The 14,678-nt window shown below is 39.4% G+C and overlaps 1 protein-coding gene across 1 annotated transcript in view; it reads left to right on the plus strand.

The window, feature by feature from the left end:
• LOC124775330 (dynein beta chain, ciliary-like) overlaps window positions 1-14,678 on the plus strand; it is a 702,744-nt gene that overhangs the window by 176,682 nt on the left and 511,384 nt on the right. Inside the window, exons 24-29 of the mRNA XM_047250162.1 lie at window positions 8,592-8,710; window positions 9,302-9,431; window positions 9,574-9,626; window positions 9,753-9,984; window positions 10,029-10,279; window positions 10,594-10,751. Of these exons, the coding sequence (XP_047106118.1) occupies window positions 8,592-8,710; window positions 9,302-9,431; window positions 9,574-9,626; window positions 9,753-9,984; window positions 10,029-10,279; window positions 10,594-10,751 (943 nt within the window). The remainder of the gene's footprint in view (window positions 1-8,591; window positions 8,711-9,301; window positions 9,432-9,573; window positions 9,627-9,752; window positions 9,985-10,028; window positions 10,280-10,593; window positions 10,752-14,678) is intronic.

The raw sequence follows: 14,678 nt of genomic DNA on the forward strand, positions 1-14,678 counted from the left end.
TAGTGTTGAAGACAATCTTGGACTTTGGAAACCTGGGGTGTACCATATGCATTGACAATGTGGCAACACACATAAAGGTTAGATAATGTATACTGTCAAAGATCATTGTTGAGAACACCAACAACACACTAGATTGCAGGGTCATGGAACATTGCCTGTCTGATCACACTGAAAGAATTCTGATCATACGAAGATCTATTGAAATTCAAATAAGGGAATCTTTGATCAGTTTTAATGGTGGCTACATCCATAGTAAGGCTTGGGAACCTGCACTTAGTCTGATTAGGAAGAGGTAGTGATTAGGAAGAGGTAGGAGATAATCAACAATGAACAGACTTCAGGGACAAGTGGAGTAACAGCAGGGGTGCTGCCAGCACACATCCCTTGGCATGAAACCTCGGAGATGGAGCAACATGTCAGTTGGAGAAAAGGGGGGAGGGAGGGAGATGGGAGAGAGACGCTGGGTGCAGATGGTAGACAGAGCAGTAGATTGGAGGGAGGAAAGCGAAAGATAGTAACACTGCACCAACCCCTAAGTAGTAAGTCCATCAGCACACTTGTTGTTGGCATTAAGGTCAATTGCTGACACACAGTGTATCTTAAAAAAGATGTATGAACACTTTGAATCAATTTAAAAACTTTATCTATGAAAATAGAGACAAGTTTGAAGGCTTGAATTACAGAAAAAAATGTGCTTAAAAGAAACTTGTTCACAATTGATCAAATTGATGGCCATCATTTTCCAGACAAAATGATAATACGAACCAGTGGATTGGCAGACATCATAAAACATTTCTTTTGGAATTTCGTGATATTGTCATTCAATTTTCAATTTCAAAGCACCATTTGTTCTGGGTTTTGTGTGATAAATTCTGTACTTGAGGCATCCCCATAAAAAGAAGTCCATTGGTGTGAGGTCTGGGTAACCCACAACGTATTTAATACTATCCCTTCATGCAAACCATGTGTTTGGAAAAGCTGCATCGAGATGGGCTCTTACATTGCAGTGGTAGCGGGGAGGTGCTCCACCTTGATGAAAGTAAATCTCATCATCACTAAACATCTCCTCAGTGGGTGGACCGATGGACTCCTGCAGCATGGTTAGGTACCTGTCACCAGTGGCAGTTCTGTAAAATTAAAAAGAAAAAAGAAAAGTCCTATGATGCCGAATGCTGGTATCCCACACCACACTGTTATCTCCTGTAAGTTTAAATATTGTTCAGCAATAATATGGGAATTAACAGGACCCAGGCAGTTATGGCGATTAATTGTGTCGTTTAATTTAAAGGTGTCCTCAGAGCTACAGCCAACAATATGTGGGAAACCTGCATCTTCTGTAAATTCTGCCAGGTACCATTCACAGAACTGAACTCTCCGGTCTGTATCATCTTCGTTGAGAGCATGAATTACTGCTGGTATGTAGTATTTACAGCATGGATGTTTCAAGATGCAATGAATGCTATCTTTTGAGATGTGTGTCGACTGAGTCGTTTGCCATAGAGTTTTCTGTGGGGATCCAATGAGAGTTTCCTGTGTCTGCTTTTCTTTTCTAAGGCTGGTGGACAACTGTGGTCATCGAGAAAGTTTCTTGTTGACGGTGTATACAGGATGGTCCATTGATCATGACTGGGCCAAATATCTCACGAAATAAGCACCAAACGAAAAAACTACAAAGAGCGAAACTTGTCTAGCTTGAAGGGAGAAACGAGATGGCGCTATGGTTGGCCCACTAGATGGTGCTGCCATAGGTCAAACGTATATCAACTGCGTTTTTTAATATAGGAACCCCCATTTTTCATTACATATTCATGTAGTACGTAAAGAAATATGAAAGTTTTAGTTGGATCACTTTTTGCACTTTGTGATGGATGGTGCTGTAATAGTCACAAACATACGGCTCACAATTTTAGATGAACACTTGGTAACAGGTAGCTTTTTTAAATTAAAATACAGAACATAGGTATGTTTGAACATTTTATTTCGGTTGTTCCAATATGATACATGTACCTTTGTGAACTTATCATTTCTGACAACGCATACTATTACAGAATGAATACCTGTTAATACCACATTAATGCAATAAATGCTCAAAATGATGTCTGTCAACCTCAATGCGTTTGGCAATACGTGTAATGACATTCCTCTCAACAGCGAGTAGTTCGCCTTCTGTAATGTTCGCACATGCATTGACAATGCGCTGACGCATGTTGTCAGGCGTTGTCGGTGTATCATGATAGCAAATATCCTTCAACTTTCCCCACAGAAAGAAATCGGGGGATGTCAGATTCGGTGAACCAATGCAGGCCATGGTATGGTGCTTCGACGACCAATCCACCTGTCATGAAATATGCTATTCAATACTGCTTCATATGCACATGAGCTATGTGCCAGACATCCATCATGTTGGAAGTATATTGCCATTCTGTCACGCAGTGAAACATCTTGTAGTAACATCGGTAGAACATTACGAAGGAAATCAGCATACATTGCACCATTTAGATTGCCATCGATAAAATGGGGGCCAATTATCCCACAGAAAGAAATCGGGGGATGTCAGATTCGGTGAACCAATGCAGGCCATGGTATGGTGCTTCGACGACCAATCCACCTGTCATGAAATATGCTATTCAATACTGCTTCATATGCACATGAGCTATGTGCCAGACATCCATCATGTTGGAAGTATATTGCCATTCTGTCACGCAGTGAAACATCTTGTAGTAACATCGGTAGAACATTACGAAGGAAATCAGCATACATTGCACCATTTAGATTGCCATCGATAAAATGGGGGCCAATTATCCTTCTTCCCATAATGCCGCACCACACATTAATCCGCCAAGGTCGCTGATGTTCCACTTGTCGCAGCCATTGTCGATTTTCCGTTGCCCAATAGTGCATATTATGCCGGTTTACGTTACCGCTGTTGGTGAATGACACTTCATCGCTAAATAAAACGCATCCAAAAAGTCTGTCATTGTCCTGTAATTTCTCTTGTGCCCTGTGGCAGAACTGTACACGACGTTCATAGTCTTCACCAGGCAATTCCTGGTGCATATAGATATGGTACGGGTGCAGTCGATGTTGATGTAGCATTCTCAACACCGACATTTTTGAGATTCCCGATTCTCGCACAATTTGTCTGCTACTGATGAACAGATTAGCCATGACAGCAGCTAAAGCACCTACTTGGGCATCAGCATTTGTTGCAGGTCGTGGTTGACGTTTCACATGTGGCTGAACACTTCCTATCTCCTTAAATAACGTAACTATCTGGCGAACGGTCCAGACACTTGTATGATGTCGTCCAGGATACCGAGCAGCATACATAGCACATGCCTGTTGGGCATTTTGATCACAATAGCCATATATCAACATGATATCGACCTTTTCCGCAATTGGTAAACGGTCCATTTTGGTAAATGGTCCTTTTTAACATGGGTAATGTATCACGAAGCAAATACCGTCTGCACTGGCAGAATGTTACATGATACCACGTACTTATATGTTTGTGACTATTACAGCACCATCTATCACAAAGCGAAAAAGTGGTCCAACTAAAACATTCATATTTCAATACGTACTACACGAATGTGTAATAAAAAATGGGTTGCTCCTATTTAAAAAAAAAACACAGTTGATATCCATTTGACCTATGGCAGTGCCATCTAGCGGGCCAATCATAGTGCCATCTGGGTTCCCCCTTCTAGCTTGACGAGTTTCGTTCTTTGTAGTTTTTTCGTTTGATGCTTATTTCATGAGATATTTGGCCCAGTCACTATCAATGGACCACCCTGTATAGTTCCATTTGCTTCAAATGTATCTCTGATGTGAGCAATGCTCTCATGCAGTGGTGGCAGTTTATTAAAGCCCCTTCTGAAATGTCTTTGTGCTTCCACTGTGTTCTCAGTTTTTCAATAACATTTAGGGTCAAACTTCCTCTGTTCAAAGCTAAATTGTTCTCCTGTCATTGTGTTTCTTTAGTTACACCTGAAAAACAAAAATTCAGCACGTTATGGACAGTAAAGTGTTAGTACACTTTTTTGAGACACCCTGTATTGTGCCCATTGGACACACACATCCAGCTGTTCATTCATGAATTGTTTCATTATAAACAAGTCCCTATTTTGGCTTGGCAGTTACTCATCACAAAGTGAAATAAGAAAGCCAGTAAATTGACTGTACAACATGAACAGTGAGGAGTGCTACAGACTCTCACTGTCACAGTTGTCAGTTATTACAAGCTGGTGGACTGAAAGTGCTTGGAGCCGTAACCCCACACTGCAGGTGACAGGCGCTAATGACTGCTCTAAGGAGCTTCCGGCCACTAAGTAAGCAACAATATATCATGATGTCAGCTTCCACTGGATTCGCTGATGACAAACAATAATAATTCACATCAAATATTCCAGTAATAGCACCTGATTTACCTCAGTTTGCCAAAATGTCCAGTCGTCATTTTCAAATAATAGATGTATAGCACAACTGCAAACCACACATAGTCACCCTGATGGAGGCTGCCTGCAGTATAGCTGATATGTCAAAAGCTTTATTAACATACTTGATACAACCACACTACCAGAAGAGTTTTGTTGACATTAATTAATATTGAGAACCAGTTTTTAAGTATGTAGTTTTTCAATAAGAGCCAGGGTGGAGTCAGAATAGGTATTTAGTGTACCTGATTATAGAATGGGACAAATGTGTCTACAGAGCTTCAAAAATTACCATTAAGGATACTGTGAAATAAATTACATAAAATAAATGTGGATAATTTTTAAAAAATCTTTTAAAGAATATTCATAACATTACATCTCAGTACATTACTTTTTGTAGAATTTTTGATAAGGCAGAAGGAATGGAGATTGGTCAATAATTGTTAACATCATTCTTGTCTCCTTTTTTGAAAAGAGGAATAAATTCAGCAATTTTGAAAACATCTTGAAACAGCCTGTAATTAGGGAACTGTTAATTACATCACAAAGTGGAATTATAATTAGTAAAGCAATTTTTTAATAAAAAATCAGACATGCCATCAATACTAGACGAATATAAGTTGAATTGCTACTGCCACTGATAATTTTCAGCACTTCTTCTTGAGGTACTGGAGTTAGAAACATTGACGTGCTTGATTTTTTAAACTCAGTGGGAAAAGTCAGTGCCTGTGAAATAATCTGTGATGAAATATTAAAAGCAATACTTGAAAAATGCTTGTTAAGAGATTTACTTATCTTCTTTGCATCTCATATTTTAGTTCCATTTAGTTTTAGTTATATCAAGTATGGTCGCTTTTTGGTGACCTGTGGACCTGATTACATACCTACTTAGGCTCATGGGCTGCCTCATCATGTGTCACTACAGCAATGCTCCTAGCACGTAAAGTCAAACCTATAGTGTCCATTTCCATATGTATTGGGTGATCCACCAACATTTTTGCTACCCATTTCTTGACATGCCATGCCAACAAATTATGCCTCAAAACTCATTTTTTTTATTACATTTATTTTATATTCACCCCATCTTCAGATGTTTACATTTATTTACGTGATATGAACATTGATTTTTCACTTATGATGTTTTACAATAGCTGTCTTGAAACTTCTGTTGCATAATTTTGCAACACCGTTGATAAAGAAACATTGTTCACTGAAGATGGAATGCCAGGAATCTGGCAATGTCATCATGGAAAAATAAATGCCTATAGAAGCAACTGGCTGCAACTGATTGATTATGAATTACATCAGTTTCAATGGTTGCACTGTTCTAACAAACGCACAACAGACAAGAATTATTTGCTAATGTAAATACGAGAAAGGAGGGAAAAACCAAATACAGCAATGAGAGAGGCCGTTCCAGTCGACAAGCAATTAGCAGTGTCTTAGCAATTTTTGGTTACAGTCAGACCACTCGAGTGTTTGGAATTTGGTGTGTTGATATCCACAAACAGTATTAACACATATTTTTTAAATATATGTCTAAAAATATTGTTGATGACAAATTACAGAAATATGCTAAAATGCTTCCTGGATGGAATACAATGCAAGTGCCTCACCCTCTCTCCTGCGGATTTTTTCCACAGTCTGAGTTGAAACCAGTCACAGGCCAGATCCAACCCATGGGCCCCTGGTTGCCCACCCATGTATTAGGTCATTTGGACCTTCTTTAAAACCTCAAGTTCCAAGGGCGCCTCTAACAACATCCCAGACTGCCTTATGTATGTTGTTAGAATTTTTTATACAGTTATTGTTTGTGATTTTCTTACCCTTATGAGTTGTCTAAGTATCTTTTGTATATTTTTAAATATATAAAAACTGGAATAATTCCTTGCTTTGCTTTCTGCATACAGTTTTCTTTTCATAGGACAAGAGGTGATTATCCCCCTTGTAATCAGGCCTTTAAAACTGATTAATTTGTTCTAGAAGAGTTACTGGTCTTTTAAGGGGAAAGGCAATATTAAAATAATGGGCCACAGTGCCCAGAAATAATTTTGCCTTCTTATTAGTATTATCCTCATTGAATACATCCAGGATTTGTGATACAACTTAAATCTAAACAATTCTAAATTTTGGGTATCTTTAATTAAATTAAACTCCTGTAGATAACTCCCAGCTTTGTCAGAGGTGATACAGCAGCACAACTCCAATGTTATTGAGATACCTTGGTAGCCAGACAACCTGTTTGATGTATTCTCAGTATTTAATAATGGTGTGGAGATGCTGAGTCGCAGACAGGCAGAATAAAAAGACTACTATACATTTGAGCTTTTGGTTAAAAGTCCTTCTTCTAAAGTAGAAAACACACGCACATTCACACAAGAACAACTCACATACACATGGCCACTGTCTCTGGCTACTGAGGCTGGACTGCAAGCAACTGTGACTGATGGGAGAAACGATCCATAGGTGGTGGGGTAAGGAGGAAGCTAGGACAGGGAGGAGGAGGGACAGCAGGTTGGGGAAGGGTGTGTCAGAAGATTTGGGGGAAAGGGGTGGGAGCGGAAAAGGAGAGAAGTAGTTGAGGGGAAAAAGACTGGTGGGTGCATTGATGAAATAGAAGGCTGTGTAATGCTGGGATGGGAGTGGGGAAGGGGATATATGGGTGAAGGACAGAGGTTAGGGAAAGCTGTGGGGGGAGGGGGGGGGGGGGATCCAGGAACATAGAATATATTGCAGTGAGATTTCCCACCTGAACAATTCAGAAATTCTGGTCTTGGTAGGAAGCAGCCAGATGGCACAGGCTGTGAAGCAGTCATTGAAGTGAAGCATATTGTGTGTTGGGCTGCCTGTTCTGCAACTGGGTCATCCAGCTTTCTCTTGGGCACATTTTGTCGGTGGTTACTCATGTGAAAAGATAGCAAGTAAATTGAATAGTTTAGCATTTTCAGTGTGTATTTTCTCAGGTGCCACAAACACAGAAACCAGAAAGATAGTGTATCACTTTTATTTTGAGTCTTCATTATGGCACAATCTTTGGGAGAACTCAACAGATGTCACATGGGTACTAATATTGCAAAAGAAAATAAGATGGAACATATGTTTTGCCAAATGGAGGCCATCTGGTCATCCATTGTTTAAAAAATTGAAAAATACTATCCATTCATTTCCTGCATATTTGTGATGTCTTGATTTTCTTATATAGAAAAACAACATACACCTGAAACTTTCAATTTTCACCACAGCTGTAGCACTTACCACGGAGAGAATTTTAAACTTCCCGCATGCTGTTTAAAACCCTATGCCAAAACATCAAAGGATATGGATTTAAACATTTACAGTGAATTAAAAGGCAGGAATATATTTGACATGCAGCTTGATAGACCTGAAAGATTGCTGTTTACTCCTATAGTGGAAAAGTATTTCATTGTAAATCTTGAGGAATCTGGTGTACAACAAATGAACTGATTTGAAAAATGTATTTAATTAATGACTAAATCACATTTCAGCATTCATATAGGAGACAACACCATATATGTATAATAGAGGGAAACATTCCACGCGGGAAAAATATATATAAAAAACAAAGATACTGTAACTTACCAAACGAGAAAGCGTTGGTATGTTGATAGACACAATAAAAAACACACACACACACACACACAAATTTCACACACAATTTATATATATCTCTGCTTGTGTCTGTATATGTGCGGATGGATATGTGTGTGTGCGCGAGTGTATACCTGTCCTTTTTTCCCCCTAAGGTAATCTTTCCGCTCCCGGGATTGGAATGACTCCTTACCCTCTCCCTTAAAACCCACATCCTTTCGTCTTTCCCTCTCCTTCCCTCTTTGCTGATGAAGCAACCATTGGTTGTGAAAGCTTGAATTTTGTGTGTGTGTTTGTGTTTGTTTGTGTGTCTATCAACATACCAATGCTTTTGTTTGGTAAGTTACATCATCTTTGTTTTTAGGGTATCCTGTATATGTCTGTATATATGCTATGAGGACCATACTTCATCACCAGTGATCACCAGTTACACGTGTAGTACCAGAAAAAGATATACACAAAATTGTAGAGTTTACATGTTATTTGTGAATGTGTTAAATCTCATGATATATGCTGCCTACATCCTACATATCTTTTCTCATGCAGGTACAACCAGATTAGGCAATGCAGCCATCCAGTTGAATTTGATTTGGTTGTTGATGATATTGAATGTATTGACTTATTAATTTCTGAGGCACATGAATCACTAAACTGGAATTCTGCAGGTAAGTCTTCTGTTGGCAATGTGTGTAGTAAGTGATAACCTTTTTCTTTGTGATGCATTGTATAGTGGAGACATTAAGCAGCAAATAGGCATGTAAAAAAGAGGTTTCAAAATAATCCAGATTTTGTATTTTGACTTTAGAGTTTTTACACACACACACAAACAAAATCCAGATTCCAGAAGTCCTCACACAGCAGATTATCGACCACCTCCACTATGCCTGGGACAGAAACACAGCAGGAGGTGTGTTGGTTCCGGGGCAGATTTGGCGATCAAGCAAGTCGTTGTACCAAACTTTGTGCATACCCAAATGCCACCAGCAGTCAGATGTAGACGCTTCATCTGATTTACATTCTGAGTCACAGTGTCTGTAAGTGACAGGTGTACTGGACGGAAGTTTCTGATTGACACAGGCTCTGATTTGTGTATCTTCCCACGGTTGATGCTACACTGGTGTAGACCACGAATGTCATTCTGCCTTAATGCCTCAAACAACTCTTTGATCGCAATGTGCGACACACAACATTTCAAGCTGGATGTAGGCCTGTACTATATGTTCATGTGAAATTTCACAATTGTGGTTGTTACTGAGTTTACCGGCACACTACAATCTGTTGTCTGACATCACCAACACACACCTGGGTGACCACATCACTGGATTTGGAGCCACACCATCATCCAGTCCACCAAGATAATAGAAGCTGCATCACCATACTACGAAGGTAATAGAAGCTCCTGACAGTGAGTATGCAACACTGCTTCGAGATTTCCTGACACTGACAAGACTGTCATGTGTGCCTATGGATGTGAAGCACAACACCTTGCACATATAAAGACTACTGAGGGAGCCCTGTTACTTTGTAGGTCACAGCTGTTAGCCCCAGATCACTTAGCAGTTGCAAATGCAGAATATGACAGCATGACTTGAGAGGGCATCACGCAACTGTCCAGTAGTCCTTGGTTTTCACTGCAGCATATAGTGTCAAAGTAGTATGATGCATGGTATGCATGCAGTGACTATAGAGTGCTTAATGACTTTACAGTGTCAGATATTATCTGTTGCCATTACTCTGGGTGGTGCTTGACATTGCCCAGAATGTCAAGGGTGCAATCTTCCCTCTTGACAACATTATGCAACCTGGTCTACGGTGGTTTCAGAGCCAGTCTGACACCATCAAAACATAACATCATACGTGTACACTCACTGAAGTCTTTGTGGACAAATGTGACAACAGTTCCATGTCTGGACAGCTGTGGAGGTCAGATTTTCTTGATGTGATCTTTAAGGCAACCGACAAAGGCAGATGGTTCTGTTACAGACTTGAGCCAAACATACAAATTCTCACTGGCAGTTGCAGCACCTCACCATACACCAGTTCTGCAGATGAATCATTCAGATCAGGCTTGTATGTATTCCACAGGTTAAGGAGAACCATCAGCAGAAGTTCTGTCCACCCGGCAATGTGGCACACCAGAGCTGCTTTTAGTGTTTCGCATGGACAGCCGCGTTGGGATCCATCCACTATGATTCTGAACAATGATAATCATGTAAAATTTACACAACAGAACTGTTGTTCTCCAAGGAACGAAATTATAGTTTTCAGTGCTGAGTATTAGATTCCTAATGAATCAATTGCTATATTGTGTTATAAAACTAGTGTGTTATACTGCAGTTTTAAGTTTTTTGTCTGACAAAAGAGAACGTAATAAATCTGGATTATAACTACAGTTTTGCAGGTTGTAGCTAAATATATTGTTTCTAATGAAAACAATTGCAGATTTGTTAGGCAGATGAGATCTCTGATACTAACATTAAATCATAAATAAGATTTATTATCTTCATTTTCTTGTATATTTATACAGACATCCACTTTTTTTCTATAGGCAGTATTCTTAGTCAAATTTCAGACTGGATTGATCACTATTTAATCCAATTATTATCATGGTATATTTATGAATATATTTTCAATGAAGATATTTATTTTCATTTTTTTGCATTTTACCTGGCATTGACATCTTGCCACAAACAGAAGAAGTGCTCTGTTGGTGCTTCACAGTTTTCGCATTTTTGACTGAGATAAACTGATGCTGCAGTGTTAATCTTTGGCAAGCCAGAGCAGAGGTCATCACAGTTCCAGCTACATAAAAAAATCCATGCAGTTCAGACATTTATGTACATGCTTAAGTCAACATAGGAATTTTCATTGTGTGAGACTGCACATCGCAGAGAGGTCTGATGTCCTGCAAAACTGTTTGTATCGTTTTCACAATATCTTTCATTTATTGTGTCAGTACTTGTCTGTATTGTGATATATTGTGATTTTTTGAACATTTGCGAGTACTGGGGGGGCAGCTTGTACTTTATCATCAATTGTAATTTTAATTTGTGCTTTGTAGAAGCTCTAAGCCACAGTATCCTCATTCAAAACTAGCTGTTCCCTAATTTTATTATATATTTACATGAAAAAGGTATATTTTTGATAATTTTTGGACACTTGCAAACATAATAATTTTTTGAGTTTTCATAAGTTGTAAATGTTGTGCGTAAGCAATTTAGTAGTAAATCAGCATTTGTCATTTACAGTTACTTTCAATAAATAACATATCATGCCATATTAGTTTCTCTTTTACCAAGAGTGCATATTATCAGCAACTATCATAAATTAACTCTATTCTCAAATTTGTTAGCAACTGTAACAGGGCAAATGTTTCAAAGAAACAGCAAATTTTGTACCAAGTTTTTCTATTTTCATTGTAAAGATCTCATTTCAGCCATTAATTACTTCAGTTCTGAAAGACTACTTCTGATATTTATAGCATTTCAGACCCATTAATTACAAGATAGTTGGCAAGCTTCTTAAGTTATTTGCTTACTGTTCAGTAAAATATTACATGAGGCATAATGCGGCCCCACTGTGTATGCTGTTCTCAGGCACAGGATGAGTTAGCTGCTATTCATAAGCAGCTGGAAATCATCCTGAGTACTGTCAAGCAATTGGAAGATGTTGCAACTGGGTGTGTTGGGAGAGCTAGCAAGAGTTGTGTGCCAAGAATACCAAATGTCTTGCAAGTACTGTTATCTCCTGTGGACACTCTCTCTTCTGTAGGACATACAGTCTCTATCACTCTTTGTCCACTTGACTGTGATCAAGTGGTAGGCATGTCAGTGGTAGGCCTAGGCATTCTGTACATGTGTGCCAGGGTCTAGGAAAAACTCAGAATTTCACTTACATCCCCCAGACTAATAAGTCTGAGGTGCTTTCATCCATCGAATCCAAAACTTAGCCAGTGAGACTCTTTACACTTCTTGGGAAATGTGCTGAGTCCCATGTCAAGAGGAGGCAAACACAAAAGGATAATGGTACCCCAAAAGAATAATGGTACCCTTTAGGGAAGTGGCAGTAAGGGATGGTGAGAATCACCATCTGCACTCATTGTTTATGCCTGGAGGCCTTATTCAGGATGTTGAAGAGCTTATTACAGCAACTACTGAAAAAATGAGGTGTAACCAACTGAAGATTGTGGCTCGTGTTGGGACAAACGATGCCTCTTGTTGGTGCTCTGAGGTCATACTTGATCACCCCAGTGACTGGCAGAGAATGTTAAGAATACCAGCCTTGCTTGTGAAGTTTGAACAAAGCTCACAATTTTCAGCACTGACCCCAGAACAGTTTGTGGCCCACTGGTTCTGAGTCAAGTGGAAGCTTTGAACCAAGGTTCTGTGATTAGCTAGTGTGTGATGTCTTGGACTTAAGCCAAAAATTGTGCGATCCCAGAATGGATCAGGTGCTTACTACTTATCAGATGCTGCTACACAGGTAGCTGATTGTTTATGTATTGTACACAATGGTTTTTTAAATTAGGTGGCTCTCCATCCATTCCAGATAACGATAAGTGTAGGAGACCTGGAAATATCAGTATGAGCCCCAAAGAAATGCCCTCCCACAGGCGAGAGTAATAAGATCCTAGTAGTCAGCTGCCAAAGCATTGACAACATAGTGCCAGTGCAAAAAGAGCTCCTAAAATGCAATGAAGCTCACATGATACTAGGTACAGGAAGTGGGTTAAAACCAGAGAGTGACAGAGTAAGATTTTTGGAACAAATTTAAACATATATTGAAAGAATAAGCTAATTGGAAGTGGAAATGGTATATTTGCTGCAGTAGAAAGAAACTCGTATCTACAGAGATAGAAACTGAAGCCACATGCAAGATTGTTTGGGTATAAAATTATAATTGTTCCTTCTATTGTCCACCAGACTCACCTCCTGAGGGAACTGAAAACTTCAGAGAAAACGTCAGTTCACTTGTACGTAACTTCCCCAATCCAACTGTAATCATTGGAGAAAGCTTCAATCATCCAACATTCAAATGAAAAAATTACAGCCTTGTTAGTGGTGGGCTTGTCAAGATGTGCCATAAAACATTACTAAATACCTCCACTGAAAACTTCCTGGAACAGATAGTTCGGAAACCCACTCATGATGGAAATATATTAGATCTATTGGGAAAAATAGACCTGATGTCTTTGAGGACATACGCATCGAAGATGGTATCAGTGGCCATGAGGCAGTTGTAGCAACAATGATTACCATTGTACGAAGGCCAACAAAACAAGTAGAAAGGTGGATATGTTCATAAAATCAAACTGTGGAAATCCAGGATGGAATAATGACAATATTATAGAAAGGATAGATTACTACTCACCATGTAGTGAAGATGTTCAATAAACTAGACAAAACCACCGAGTGAGGTGGCGCAGTGGTTAGACACTGGACTCGCATTCGGGAGGACAGCGGTTCAATCCCGTGTCCGGCCATCCTGATTTAGGTTTTCCATGATTTCCCTAAATCACTCCAGGCAAATGCTGGGATGGTTCTTCTCAAAGGGCACAGCCGACTTCCGTCCCCATCCTTCCCTAATCCAATGAGACCGATGACCTCGCTGTCTGGTTTCCTTCCCCAAACAACCCAACCCAAACTAGACAAAGAACCAGATCGTCATAGCTCAGGGAGGAACTTGAAACTTTTAATTCAGAACAGGAGCAAACAGAGCAATTATGGCTTAAGTTTAAAACAATAACTGAATGCACTAAATAGATATGTGCCCAGTATAACAGTTCAGATGATTGGACACCTCAGTGGCATGGCATACAGTCACTGTAAAGGCACTCCAAAAGAAATAGAGACTACTGCCATCCCTCACTGCCACTTTCCTAAGGAGTACCATTATTCACCATACGTTTAAACTACTGATGATTAATAGAGCCCTATCCTTTTGTGTTTGCCTCCGCTTGACATCGGCTCAGCACATTTCCCAAGAAGTGTAATGAGTCTCACTGTCTCAGTTTTGGTGGATGATAGTACCTCGAACTTGTTAGTATGGGGGATGGAAGTGAAATTCTGAGTTTTTCCTAGATCCTGGTACACTTGCACAGAATGTCGAGGCCTACCACTGACATGCCACTCACACTCAAGTGGACAAATAGTGATAGATCCTGTATTTCCTACAGAAGACACAGTGCCCACAGGAGACAGAAAGCAGTGGGCTATAGAAAGATGTCGAATGAAACTTGTTTGGCTGCCAGGGAGAGCAGTGCATGAAGCTTTCAGAAACTAGTGTAGTAGAATATTGTTAAAAGACGTTTCACAAAACGAGGGGCAAAAAAAAAAAAAAAAATAATAATAATAATAATATTATATATATATATATATATATATATATATATATATATATATATATATATATATATATATATATCTAAAAAGAAAGATGATGAAACTTACCAAACAAAAGCGCTGGCAGGTCGATAGACACACAAACAAACACAAACATACACACAAAATTCTAGCTTTCGCAACCAATGGTTGCCTCGTCAGGAAAGAGGGAAGGAGAAGGGAAGACAAAAGGATATGGGTTTTAAGGGAGAGGGTAAGGAGTCATTCCAATCCCGGGAGCGGAAAGACTTAC

This window comes from Schistocerca piceifrons, chromosome 2 (assembly GCF_021461385.2).
Source record: "Schistocerca piceifrons isolate TAMUIC-IGC-003096 chromosome 2, iqSchPice1.1, whole genome shotgun sequence".
Lineage (NCBI taxonomy): Eukaryota > Metazoa > Arthropoda > Insecta > Orthoptera > Acrididae > Schistocerca > Schistocerca piceifrons.